At 42.1% G+C, this 14,807-nt stretch overlaps 1 protein-coding gene across 2 annotated transcripts in view; it reads right to left on the bottom strand.

Annotated features, from left to right (window-relative positions):
- The window catches only part of LOC130172323 (collagen alpha-6(VI) chain-like), a 59,450-nt gene that overhangs the window by 31,952 nt on the left and 12,691 nt on the right, over positions 1-14,807 (bottom strand). For both annotated transcript variants that reach the window (XM_056380956.1, XM_056380957.1), the window contains exons 3-6: positions 5,734-5,841; positions 3,790-4,398; positions 2,319-2,906; positions 409-975 (exon numbers count right to left, since the gene is read on the bottom strand). In XM_056380956.1, the coding sequence (XP_056236931.1) occupies positions 409-975; positions 2,319-2,906; positions 3,790-4,398; positions 5,734-5,809 (1,840 nt within the window). In that variant the 5' untranslated portion in view covers positions 5,810-5,841. The remainder of the gene's footprint in view (positions 1-408; positions 976-2,318; positions 2,907-3,789; positions 4,399-5,733; positions 5,842-14,807) is intronic.

Raw genomic sequence — 14,807 nt, 5'->3', positions numbered from 1 at the left:
TACCAGCAAAAACTGAATAGTGAGGGGCAAGTTGGGCAAGTTGACGCTGGCCCTGTTGAATGTAAAAGTCTAAACATTCAAAAATGGGCCAGTGGAATGGACAGTAAACAAAGATGGAGGGGAATATCAAATCTACCAAGCCTATGATGCTCTCCTAAAAAAGTGCAAGCCAACACCCTTAAATCTCAGGTGCATGTCGGATCTCTACTTGTGATTCATCTTTGATGAGCTAACATGGTAATCAAACAGGCTTACTCATCTGTCTGTGAGAAACATCTCACATATCTGGGACAAAAATTCAAAAAGAGTAACTTTGAATAAAAGGGTTAAAACAGATTTCTAAAAGGTGAACTCAAGTAATTGATTTTAATAATAATAATAATAATAGTATGATAAAAAGCTTTTTACCTCCAGTAAGAGTGATTTCCTGTTCCTGTGTTTCGAAAATAGTCTTTAGTGTTTGTACGTTGCTGAGAGAATAGTATACATATGGTGCTGTGGCTATGACACTCATTTCATCCACCGCTGAACTGAGGCCCATCCCCACCACAGTTATTCCCTCTGATTTGATCAGACGTGACTGCTTATACACGGAATCATCTGAATTTTTTCCACTTAGAACAACCAGGTACTGTCGGTAGCCTTGGTCTGCTCGGCTTCCTGCCTCACTGGTGAAAAAGTGAGTGCTGGCATACTCCAATGCACTGCCCAGGTAACGTTGCTCGTTGGCTTGCAGTCGACGCTGGCGGAAACGCCTAACACCAGCCAGGGTCTCCTCTTTGGTTTGATAAGCGTTAAGAAGAAATTCCACCTTGGTATCTTGACCATACTGAGCTAAGCCCAGACGGTGGCCAGATGCTCCAATGTTAAGTTGGTTGACCAGTCGGACGAGGATGCTCCTGATCTGCTGGAACTCTCCTGGACTCATGCCACTGTCCAGCAGGAAGAAAATGTCTGCAAATTTTTCTGCCAATGCTGAAAGAAAACAAGCCAAAAACACTGAGATGACTTCTGCTGTTATGTCAGACCAACCTGGCTGAAGAAAAAAAGCAAATAGAAATGATAAAACTTGTGAGTGTCTCTTAATTACAACATAGTAAATCACAATGATATGGTATATTACCATGAACAAGATACTGATAATTCATAATTCTTAAATCAGGATTAACCAACTACAAATTAACCAGCTACATTTTCTGGATAGCAAAGGATGCAAAATAAAGTCGATTCAGCATTATAGAAATAACCAGCACTTTGCTAAAAGCATTTGGATTAAAAGATTTTTAATATTACACAGGGAGGCTGTGAGGTGACAAACAGATCTCTGCTGGGCCAATGAACCAAAAATGAAAGTTCCCACACTAAAATTGCATAACAGTAAGTTCACCACTGTTTGTCCCCATTTCCCAAACATCCTCTATCTGTTAATGTTGTGTATTTTGGCAACAATGCATTATTGCCAGCTGACATCAAACAACACTGAAGGGTGTTACGTTAATCATTACAGATCATCATCTATTATGTCTGGAGACTCAAAGCTGTAAGAATGTCAGATGGAAAAAGTCACAGCACATAGTGTGTCATGGTTATTGTTAGGATTAGGACTCCGGTATTAAAGCTACAGCCAAGCTCAGATTGGTACCTGTTTGCTCTGAGTCTTTCTAAAATTTATGTAATCCTGTTGTTTTTGTGCTTCAGATTCATACTCCTGCCACGCTCAGTTCCTGTCATGTCTTGCCATGTTGGATTTTGTTTGCATGCTCAGCTCTATGGGTTTCCTGTCTGTAAGGCTATCTCTGCCATTATCCTGCCGGGCTGTCTACAGCCCCATGCCCTTATCACCATAACTCGCCCCCATTAACTAAAAGTGCAATAAAAGAGTTGTTGTTTTCACCACTACTCTGTGTTCTGTCTTGTGGGTTCCGATCATACTACTTTCTACTTCCTAGAAAAGTTGAATCGAGGGCAACTGAACTTGGGTGACACTTGGCCTCATGTGACTCTAACTGTTGTGTCACAACAGTCAGAAGCACTAACAAACCACGTGACACCAGTGACCTTGATAATGACCCCACAGAGGTTAAATACCCTGGTGTCCTCACCGGTCATTCAGAACAGAAGAAGACTCTTGAAAGGTGAAACGTCTTAAGTATTTACAACCAAGTCCAGTTTCCCTTGATTCACTGCAGCAAGGTAAGAACTGGAGTACAGCTTCTGTACATTTCGACAAACAAATGCTTTTGTTTTCCTCTAATTCTTATACTTTATTGCAAGATATCAAACTTTCTAAAGATGTTCCCCACAATCCTTTGCCTTACCTTGCCTCTGATCCCCCATGGAGACACAAACAGTTTGCAGCAGACCGTCTGTCAAGGCCACCAGAGCTTGGTAGCTATTGATGGTAAACAGGAAGCGCTCTGAAGGCCGGCTGGCAATGGACTGGAGCTCCTTTAGGTTTGCGTTTCCCACCCCGATGGCAAACGCAATGACTCCGTTCTGCTTCAGGCGTTGGGCGGGCGCCGTCACATTATCCATGGAGTCGCCATCTGTGATGATCACAGCGATCTGAGGCACTCGTTGGCTTGCTCGGCTACCGCCCTCTTCTGTGAAGTACCTCTCCATGAGGAAGTCAATGGCCTTGCCTGTTTGTGTGCCCCCTTTTCGGTAGGGGAACGTTCCTATCTCAGCCAGCAGGGATTGCTTGTCCATGTGGTCCTTCAGCAGGAACTCCTGGTGAGGTTCGTCACTGTACTGTGCCAAGCCAACCCGAACTTTGTCAGGGCCGATGTCAAGGCCTGAGACAACACTGCGGAGAAACTGCTGGCCTGCCTCGAAGTTGGCTTGACCGATGCTGGAGGAGCCATCAATGAGGAAGACGATGTCGGCCACAGTGGCCCTGGCACATTCTGGACAGGAAGAAGAAGACAGTCAGAATTTGGAGCAACAAGATGAGGATCATGTCTGTGTGAGTGTTTGTGTAGAGGATACCATGTAAGTCTATATTGTTGGTATTCTAGAACAACATAGACCAATGAAAAAAAAATGTTCCTTCACTCGAAGGCTGTTGTTAATACCTCCTTGAGTAAGGCACCAAATCCACTACCTGCCTTCATAGAGCTGCTGACTGTAGAAAACTGTAGTTGAAACTTATTGTGAATATGTGGAACTGAAGTACGGACCAGTTGCATGTGGGCTTAGATAAACAGAGTGGACAAAATAACAGAACCACCTTAGAATATAACAGTTTGACAATGCAGACAAAACCCCCCACAAACTACAGGAATTTACACCTTATTGGCACTGTCAATTAAAAGTAAAAAGTACACAATAAATGCTTCAAACATGGTGGCACTTGATGCAATGATAATGAAATATTGAACTAATAAGTTTATGGAAAAAGCAGGTAACTTGACAATTCCAAATAAGGGTCTAGGACCATATATGATATGATCAAAAACTCCAGAAATGCTACTAAAATGACCTTGCTGTGAAAGTCTTCTGCCACTAATAACTAACTGAATTACACTCAATGGTTTTACTGTTATTCTGTCTGTGTTTAAAAAATGTCCTTGGTCAAGGTTCCTCTCTCAGTCAGAGTGAATTCTGTTGGACATCTAAATTTGCAGAAAAACTAAATTACTTGGTACCACAACCAGTAAGTGATACTTGGCTCACCATTTCTTACTTTCATGAATTTTCCCTAGGGATAAAAAAAATCTATCTACTTTTAAATAATACTTATGTCAGATCTGGTGATCACCGCCGGCTGTGTGGTATGACACATGTTACCTTGAGACAATTGCAGGATTTGTCGTTTGGCTTCCTCTACAGTTGTGCACAGTGTCTGGACGATGCTCTGAGAAATTCCCTGCAGAGCTGCGAAATCAGACACGCTGTAGACATGCTGGCTATGCGGCTCATTTGCTATCTCTCTCAGCTGGTCTTCATCTGCTTCTTTGATACCGATTGCATACAAAACAATTCCCTTTCTCTTCAGATCCTGGGCGTGGGACTCAACGTTGTCTTGTGATTTGCCATCAGTGATCACCACAGCGATCTGTGGGACGTTCTGGTCAGCCCGGCTTCCAGCTGCTGCCTTAAACTGCTCCTTCAGCATGAAGTCCAAGCCCTGCCCTGTATGGGTGCCGCCCCCCATGTAAGGTAATTTGCTGATGTACTGGAGTATGTCCCCCTTGTTCGGATAGGTGTTGAGCAGGAACTCGGTGCGTGGACTGGTGCTGTACTGGACCAGGCCGATGCGGACATGGTCAGGCCCAACATCGAAGCTGTTGACCAGTGTGTACAGAAACTGACGGATCTGTTCGAAGTTCTGAGTGCCGATGCTCCACGACCCGTCGACCATGAAGACGATGTCAGCTACAGCCTCTTGTTTGCAGACTGAGGGGGAAGGTTGTCAAGTCATGGAGAGGTCTTGGAGATAAGAAGTCACAGGGTGCTACAAGGAAAGCTCTTACTACTCAAGCAGTTTTTGGTTCTGAGAAAGTGTTGCAGCCAAAGGTGAAAAAGTGTCAGTGTGATCTACAGATAGAAGTTGGGGGCAGCTCACATGTGCAAGCCAGAAGAAAAAAATGAGCAGCTGGTTGTAAGGTTGTGAGTTGTCTCTGAACAGGAGCAGGGATCTGCACTGAAAGCACTTACCTTCAGGTGGACTGCTGGAAGCAGAAGCGTGAGGAATATGAAAAAATAAAGTTTTGTTGCTTACAGCTTGTGCTCATTTCCTTCAGAAAATGGTGATGGAACAAACAGAAGATGGATAAAGTGATGATCCAACCAAGCCTTTCCTTTAACATTTCCACTCCTACTCACCACATCAGATAATCACCTCATCTTATGCAAACCTGATATTCATGAGCCTGGCAGCATCAGTATGTATTTACCTTAATAGTTTTCTTAAGACGTATCCTATCCTAAATACTTCAAACAGATTCAAATCTATCATGTTTCCTGTTGCTGGTCAGGTTAGTTAGATTGTAATCCAAACTAATGTTGCAGTTATTGGCCATCAAACTAGACTAAGAGGAATAAACTTGTGTTGTTAGATAACTCTGCTACAAAAAAAAAACATGCTTGGAAACAAGAAAAGTCTTTATTAAAAAGTACTTTAATTTCATCATGAGGGATCACAATCCCTAAACTCCTCAGTAGTTGTTGTAGTGTAAATTGTAAATAGTAGGCAGTGGTGAGTGCTTCATCCTTAAATTATAGATTTTGAGAAGAATATTTCTTTAACTTTAAAAACAAAATTCCAGGACATAATTAGGTTTCAAAAGCTTTTGTTTGAATAAGGGAATCATAAGAAAACTATTAAGGATGTTTTTTGTGGTAATCAAACCCATTAAGCTCAAGACTTTGTGCTTTTGTGAATCAGTTAATGCATCATATCCATGTGCCCGGCAGAAAACACATTCTTGTGCAGGGTTAGTAATGGTGCTCTTTATATGTTTACAATGAACATGAGCTTCAAAACCTATCACACACATCTGCTGTGTGTGTGTGTGTGTGTGTGTGTGTGTGTGTGTGCGTGTGTGTGTGTGTGTGCGTGTGTGTGTATGTACCCACATGCATTTCTGTATATACACGAATACACTATAAACTAGATTGTTTTCACAGATGTTATGGGCTGATGTAAGGCTGAAGCAGGGGCACGTTTGCAATGATCGTTTATGTGCTGGTATGCAGGAAGTTAAGTCATAGCTGCATAATCATACACACCTGTCTCCTGAGCAGTGTTGCTGTAGAAACATGCTGCCATGATGAGGCCGAGGAAAAGACCCCACCTCCCCTCCATGCTGGCTTAGTGGCTCTCGGGTTTCTCTCTTCCTACAGCACAAAGACAAAGATGATAAATGCAAAGAATGATCTGTTTTCCATCTGGAAGCCCTCAGACATAAAGGCAGGACGCACCCACCATGACTCTGCATCACTGAACTTTACTTTTGGTTTTCCCAAAGAACACCTCTAAGCTCTGGTGTGACAAGCTGCACAACAAAAAAGTTCAAAAGAACAGTCCACCATTTTGGGGAAATGCCACATTAAAAGAGGAATTTACTAACACCTTGAATGTGTGAGTCAAAGTACTAACCCAGTATTAGCATCTCTCGCAAACACCATTTAGCTGTGGTAGAAGAAATCAGACAATTTCGTTGAAGGGAAAATTGTCTTAGCACAATGTAGAAAAATACTCCAAGATGATCAGAAAGAGAAGCTTTGACCTAAAACCTTTCTGTAAAGTCTGTAGAACTTTACAGGAATACTGGAGAACAATCCCTTAAAATGCCATTTAAAGGAGCTATTTGTAAGTTTTGCTATGGCTACATAGCTAACATCAGCATTAGCAGCTGTTTACTTACCAGTCTAGAAGAAATGTTATGAGTGAGTTCAGCATCAATTTTCATCCCTTTACTCACCAGCAGCTGTCTCCAGAGGTGGAAACATGTTGACTTTTGTCTCTATCCCAAATTTTCTGGCACTGAAGTTAGCATGCTAACTAGCTAACCCTGGCCCATCTTGTCACTTTCCGTTAGCTACTCACTGTAAATAATAAATAGCAATGCCCCTTAAAATTTACTTAATTTGTTTATTAATAGCTTTTGAAATTAAACTGTTTTAAGGGGTTTAGTTTTTAGTTTTGTCTTTCTAAAGTAAGGGATGCTGAAACATCTCGCCAAACATGGTTTCATGTCAGGAGCAGGTAGTGGTGATTGTCGGTTGACAAGAGCTTCGGCGATCATTGGCCATACAAGGTTATAATACATATGTGGAGCAGCTTTGTCTTCAGGACAGACAAGAGGCTACAGTGAGAGGACAGGCCAGGGCTAGCTTGTTAACATGCTAACTTCAGTAGAAGAAAAGATGTGTAAGAGACATGAGTTAACACTGGTGTTTGTTTCCAAACAGCTGTTGTTGAGTAAAGGGATGAAGTTTGATTCTGAACTCATGTTTCTTCTAGACTGGTAAGTAAAAAGCTGCTTACATCAGCTAAATGTTAGCTATGTAGCAATACCAAAACATACAAATAATTAGTAATACTCAGGTGCTTAATTAATCAATGGAATATAATATATTAACCCTTGTGAAAAAAGCACATGTGAACATGGTGTTTTCACAACCTAACTTTCACATTTGATATGTACACAGGTGCTGTCGTGTTTTTGGGGGTTTCATATAGCTATGTAAATGAGTTTCACATGTAATCCCAAAGGTTTCACATGGGAATTTACTTGGGGTTTACATATTACACCAAGAAAATGTTCCAAAACCATACATTTCCCATGTGACAGCACAAGTTCCACACATTTTGCATGAGGTTTAACATGTTTTCACATTAAATTTTCACATGCAAAAATCACATGTACATGTGGTCACATGTAATTATGTTTTATGTAATTGTTATTATTATTTTTTAAAGGGGCAAAACCTCATAAAAATGATTACATATGAAAGCCATCCCTTAATTGATGACTTCAAGTCATTTCAGAAGGTATAAATTAAGGGGAGGTTTCCTGTTGGTCAGTTGTTAAACAAGTGGATCACAAACCAGGGTCCTGATAAAACTGCCTCCCATTTCGCCTGTAACCAGAACCCACCCAGTGATTTCGAAGGTCATGTGGTCATGATCTGGGAGCCTCATAACACTCGAGGGTGGAGGAGTGTGTTAAGTGGGATCTTCTGTGGTATCAGTATAATTACTGAAATTATGTGTTCCATAACACCACAACTTCTGGGGTGGGATGACACTGAATAAATCATCAAATGAGCCAATCCAGTCTGTGTTACAGCAAAGGACATAAATCAGCTTTCACATTGTCACCATATATTTGGATGAGCTGAACGATGTGAGGTCAAACACTCAGCTCAGTGTCCATCTGCTGCTGCTGCAAAACAACAACAAAAAGGTTGATGAGGTGATGGTGGAGAGTCAAGATGAAAGAAATCCCTCCTCCCTGTTCAGGACCTGCCAGGATTCTCTGGAAACCTGGACTGAGAAGTTTTAAAATCGAATAATGGAATTAGAGTTTCCCTGAGGAAAGACTCACTGAAGGTCAGTGAAGAGAAATCCCTCAGGATTTTGTAATATTTCTTTTTATTGTAGAATTAAGCTGCATAGTAACAAAATGTGAAAACATTTTAAGGTGTCTGAACACTTTCTGAATGCACTGTAGATACTGTATTCCTATATTGTTGAATAAAGATTACATTTGTTATTTGTGGTATTTTCCATTATGAGACTGTTGAACTGTTAATTAAACTATGAAAACTAACTACAAGTAGGTTTGTTTTTCTGGCTGCTCTAACATTTACTGACATTTTACAATTAAAGCTCAAAAACACTGTGGACCATAATGTTTGTTTAATAGGCAGAAGTGTGTTTTTGAGTCTCTAAAACAGAGACTTTCAGACATGCTGCTGGACCCCTTTTATTTTGAAAACTGTGGGGTTGTTGATTGGCTCTCATCAGCCTGGACTACCAGTGGTGAATACAACATGATAATGAATGAAAGTGTTACTGATCTGGTTGTCTTTGCTAGCAGCTGTTGTTCATTTACATTCTCTGTTTCAATGCTACAACTGTCTTTGCTGTTCCTCCCTCAGAGGATTTACTGCAAAGGAGACAATCTACTTCCTGTTCACACCGGCTGGCACATGCTCAGTGCAGGTGATGATCATGTGACATGTGTTTTCAGGTGTGATAGTGTGGACGGAGATTACTTCTCATACGGTCGTGGGGTTGAAGAACGTTTTGGGTTTTAAACACTGATTTGAATAAAGAAAGATATTAGTGTTAATGAATTCCATAAGACTCACAGTTCCTCAAGCCTGAATATTAAGTTTTAAATAAAACAATCATTTTCCATCAAGACAAGTATTAGAGGAAGTGATATTAGATCCTAACTACAGTTAAAATGTTGTGATTTTGTATTTCTAAAGGGGTGAATTATGTTGTTTGTGTTTTCATCCACTTCTGTGAAGCTGGGGTTTCTTTCTCTTTTTCCCTGCAGTCTGGAACAGAATCGCTGAACATATGATTCAGTCTTGTGTGCAAAACAAATGAGAAAAGGAAGATGTACAAATAAAAAAGACAGAATCCTCTATCCTCCATCTTTGACTGGTTTGTACAGAGAGAGAGATGATGAAAAACAGTTTGTGCAGCTCGCACGACCACTGAGCCAAACTTCATAACTCCCCTATTGTGCTGATGTTCCCTCTTCTTCTTCTGCAGTTCCAGAGAAGCCTGCGGCTATGGTGGCCAAATGAATTCAAAGCATCTCTGCAACACATAGAGCCAGAAGACTGAGAGCAGCTCAGTCTGCTGCATCTGGCTCTGCTTACTGCCTCATGGTGCCATTTCCTGTCATCTGTGGGCACCAGACACTGTCCCGCCACATCACAGCTCAGATGGACGAAGCTGCTCACTGCACCATCTCACCGAGGTAAAGCCTGGACCTGCCTCCACTCCCTTACTCCCACCACCATGAAGTCTTTAGTTTAGATCTGTTCTTCCTGAACTGCTGCTCAGATAAGCACTCAGGGATAAAGAAAGCTGGAGAGCTTAATTCACAAAGGAAATATTAGCATTCGCACATCTGTATTCAGCTGGAGGCAGGGACACAGATGTTACACCATCTCAGGCAGAAAAACATTCCTAAGCCGTTCTGGATTTGATACTTGAGAATTACAATATGTCAATTTATCAGCAGATATTTTTTTTTTTATACAAACAAACACGTCTGATGTTACACAAATGTGATGTAGAATAAACTTGTCAGTATTGTCTGATGGACACTGACTCTGATGGAGACGCCTTTTCTAAATGACCTCAAACATCTGCAGCTGATTGTGCCGACATAGATCAGGGCAGTTAGCGAACCTCTGAACTCCTACGCACCAGCTCAACTATGGCGTCCACGGTTTCACTCTGCACGTCAGCTGTTCGAGTCAGATTCCCTTTTTCAAACAACATTATCAGGCAACTTGTAAAACTTATCCGTCTCGTCTTATCCTCGGGTTGCTGCTCCTGTAGTGTCAGAGTCTTCATGTTTTTAAAACTTATTTCTGGGCTGCAGCTTCACTCTTTCATCCCTGTGCTCAGTGTAACCACCATGTTTCTGGTGTAACAGCACTGTGCTGGACAGGCGACATGTTTATCTACAGTGTCTGTCTCTGAAAGATGTCAAAGCAGGAAAAGGCTGAAAATTAGCAAGTTCACCTGGTTTTGTGTTTACATCACTGCTGATCAGCCCTGGAGCTGATAAATACCTGCGTCTACTGACTGACTAGGGTCATGTGACCCAGGTGTGAAGCCGATCGTCACTTTTCCATTGCCGACAAAAAACTGATTTCAGGTTTTTTAAGCAGTGGAAAATGGGCTAGAGAGGTGCTGCGTGTGCATAGGAATGCAGTAGTTCAATGGTTGAGGAAATTGGTTCCAAAGGAAAGGAGGTCATGGAGCCTATGTCCATCTTTATTTACAGTCTGTTTGGTCATGGGCTGTGATCTTTCATATGTTCAATCTGAAAAGTCAAATACATGAAACCTGCATCCAGTTTCTTCATTTATATTCTTTTCTGAGCAACCTGTTTCCCTCCTCCTCCTCCCTGAACCTTTCCACTCTCTCCTCTCTGAATTTCATAAGAAGCATTAAACATAATTTACCATCACTGTACTAAATGGACTGCAGCTTGGCTGAATGAAAAGTGTGGAAGCAAATGTCTCTGGTTTCAGACTTGACAGCATGTGCCTGTTGGTTCAGTACCAACTACCAAACGATTCAAAGGAGCTCAGCTGTGATTCTCTTCACGGGACTGTAGAGGATTTCTAAAGAATCAAACCCCCTCTCTCCCTGGCAGCACAGTCATCATGACAGTAACCAGCAGCAGTACTGTAGGTGGGTGCGCCTCCTTTCCTCTGTGTGTGTGTGTACATGTGTTGCCCCCCCCCCACCACCACAAACATGTTTGAAATCTGTGTTTAATCACCTGCCAAACGGCTGAGGCCCCACGAGGGGAGGAAGCGGAGTTCCATCTAATGTGAAGCATGTGAGGCTGATTGAGAGGAGGGTCCATCATTACGTGGACCTCCACGCTCTGCTCCAATTCTATTTATTTAGTCAGAGCTGGAGCAGTTCTTTCCGGTTGGGCTGTATGGACGGAATGTTTGATGTTAAATAACGAGGGGCCTCATTGTTTAGAGCGTCAGTCCAAACTGAAATGAGGCTCACGGGACGGAGCAGAACATTGGAGAGTTGGAGGGATTTCCTCTGATGAAGGGACGGTGTATCTGAAGGCCGGTAACTGACCTCTGAGCAGACTGACTGACAACAGATCAGACAAGGAGTGCTGCATCAGCCACACTTCTTTTTTACAAAACTGAGAATCTCCACAATCACATCTAATCTCCACAGAGATTCTCCAGATGTGTTCAGATGTGAAATTAGAATTTGAAAGCCTTTATTGTCATTGTAAGAATTGCATACAACGGAGTTTGCTCCAGCTCGTCATGTTGTGCATGACGGATCTCACATTGGTGAGAAAGATTCTTGGCAGCGGAGCTTTGTGTACCTCACCACCATCCCCTCTTCTGCTTCATTTCCCTACGTCGCCCCGTGTCAGAGTGATGAGCTGCTGTGGGCGGGGCATCAAGAAAAAACCTGTTTTATACACCTATTCCTACGCACAGGCGCACATACAGAGTGCACTGCATTACCCAGCAGCCGCAGGTCAGCTGAGTGAATCAGAAAACTGTGTAATACAGTGTGTGTCTTTGTCCTGCTGTCCGTGCCTACAGCAGCTCAACACCCTGCTGCTGCGCCTGTGCTCCCGGTCGTATCTCTTAACTGGCAGCGCGCTGATCTGAATCTCCTGCAGGTAACACTCCGACTATACATGATGACCTCACACGACCCCACGTCGAATAAACTGAACTATCCCTTTAAAACCTCAAGTTTATGTGAGGAAAAGTTACATGTTCTTCAAGGTTGCTAGGCTACAGGAGCCGCGCTTTGCTACGCAATGGTAAGGGCAGGAACAGCTGGTGACAAAAAATCCTTCGTAGACCACAAAGTACCTGAGTAGAAAATGGCCTCTGAACACAGCTCAGGAAAACTTCTGGCAGCACATGTTCAAAGAAAGGTAATGTAACGTCTGTAATCTCAGGCTGTGTTACATTTAGTCGCCTATCTTTAGTATTTATAAACGGATTCTTCCTCCAGATGTTTCGTACAGGAGTACCAGTGTTCGTGTGAAATTAAGTTTTAGCTAAACGCAGACAGTGTGATGATTCAAAGGATGTTTAAGCAGAAAAATACAGTTCTGCTTTGTCAGACTTCCAAGGAATCAAAGACGAGGCTGAATCATTAGTCCTTATTGAACTGGTTATTGCCTCTGGACGCAACTGGCTCTCATTTATAACCACAGCGTGCACACCACTACTCACAGAAAGTAGTTTATATAAACAAACTTAACAGACAATGCGCACATCTGTCCGGACACTTTGACCCGTGTGTGGACATTTCTGTGACTGGTGATGCAGATGGTGAGGGAGGGAACTGAAGCCAGATTTTTATAATGATAGTTTCATCTCATTTCAGTTAATACCAGACTTCTCTGGTATTAATGGTACAGAGAAGTCATATATATATGAATATATATATATATATATATATATATATATATATATATATATATATATATATATAATACTCCACTGTTTTCTTTCAGTTTAGACCCTGCAGCTTGTCGGCGTCCAGCTGCACTTCTGACCTGACCTCTGAACTGACAACATTAAAACTGCTGGAGTGAATCTCAATATTCATGAAGGTTCCAGAAAGACCATTTAAGGTTCATTGGTCACTGAGTGTAGTGGGCGTAAACGATTTGACAAGGTGTCGCACGCAGGTATTGTCTTGTTTTAAAGCTCCATATTTTCTTCTTCTGTGTTTTATTTGAAGTGTTGATCCATAAGAAAATACAAAAACCACCATAAAAGAGGAGGCTCTGAACCTCTCTTCTGATTGGCTGACTGTTTTCTGAATGATCCAATAAAAATATAGCAGATTTCGGGTAAAACACTCCTGCAAGGTTTGGATGGTGGGTCCAAGTGGGTGGGGCTTGGTGACTGCTTTGTTGTGACATCACAAAGTTCCAGAAGTCCTAACAGCTGGATTTAAGGCTCAAGACCAAAACTGAATGAAAAATTAAAACAGTTGCAACACACTGTACCATCTACCACCCACATCCAAATATGGATTATTATGGGATCAGTTTTCCAAAACCTGTGTACAATCAAGACTCTGCAGGTTTTATTCCAGCTACAGAGACTCAAGACACACAAAGAGCAGAGGAGGGAGCAGCACTGTGGAGTTTCTGAGCCCAGGGTCTCAGACTGTTGCCTTACTGTGATTACCTGCACAGCTGGAACTGGTTTGACCGAGCTGAAAACTTGGCTGAAATCTTTACTATCAGCTCTAAGCCAGGGCCAGTAAAAAAAACACAAACCCTCTTTGAAAAAGAAAAACATATTAAAAGGTCCAATAATGCAGGTCACAGCTGCTCTCTCAGAGTTTGTCATCAGCTGTTGGTGCTGAGATTTCTCTGAGACCCACCAACAGGCAGATCTGCCCTGGAGGCACACCAGGACCCCAATTAGGACTGACCCCAGACAAGGCTGAGATTACTCTGGCCTTGACCGTTAGCTTCACATCTTGAGAGCACATGTTTGCTACACTTCACGTTTCACTCTGATAACTCTCATCTGAAAGCTGCTGACTGAGTTCATGTGTCTGTGGAGAGGCGACATGTTTGGACACCGGCTCGTCTTCATCAGCAACATGTTCCAGGAGTGACATTCATTGACATGTTGTCAAACATACACAACATGCTTTCTTTTTGGTCTGAGGAGGGAAATCTAAACTCTTCAGCAATCAATGAAAGACAGTTGATTTCTTTCAACTTTGTGTCCAGTTTGTCCTTTTCCTGTTTCATCATGACAACGCCGCCATGCACAGAATTCGGTCTAAAAGGAGTTAGTTTCACAGGTGTGGTTTGGAAGAACTGGTCTGCACAGAGCCCTGACCTCAACCACTCCCAACACCTTCGGGATGAACGACGGACGTTTTCAGTGAAATGGATAAAAACATGGAAAAAAAGAAGGTGATACTCGATGGCTCTTCAGTCCTCAACAACAGACGGCACCATGCAGAAGCTTCAAGTTCTTTAGGTTCTTCTCTATCATTGGTTCCATCAGGAGGCGTCACAGCCAGAATCATAGAGAACTACCCCCAGAGACCAGATGGTCTGACCTGAGACCTGATCTCAGACTGGGACATAAGCAGCTCAGGAGTGGAAGTCCTACACTGATAGTGTTGAGCTAAGTCTGTGTCCAAAGGAAATACATCCATGTTGGAAGATTACATACAACACCAAGCAGGAAGTGATGTGTCCTTCATAGAAGGTACACATCTTACGTCCCATCTGTGTTTAGCATTCAGCTGACTCTAACTGTGATTGTATGTCAACCTTAACTAAGTCTCCTTAACCTTAGCTACACTATTTCTCTAACCCTACAGCAAGAGTTACCATAGTTACCGTGCCCACATGTTGTAGAAAGTGTGAAAGATTGTTAATGAATGCAATCCAAATATCAAGTAAATACTAAACATGTCTGTAAGTTTCAGGCTCAATAGTGGCAAAATAACACAGTCAATTAATCAGTCATTAAATGAATCAACAACTATTTTGACATTTGATGAATCACTTTTAAAGCTTAAGTTCAGTTGTTCATCTCTTCTC

The sequence above is a fragment of the Seriola aureovittata genome, chromosome 7 (assembly GCF_021018895.1).
Source record: "Seriola aureovittata isolate HTS-2021-v1 ecotype China chromosome 7, ASM2101889v1, whole genome shotgun sequence".
Taxonomy (NCBI): domain Eukaryota; kingdom Metazoa; phylum Chordata; class Actinopteri; order Carangiformes; family Carangidae; genus Seriola; species Seriola aureovittata.
The sequence above is the reverse complement of the archived record's forward strand: the minus strand, read 5'-3'. Positions and strand labels throughout refer to the sequence as shown.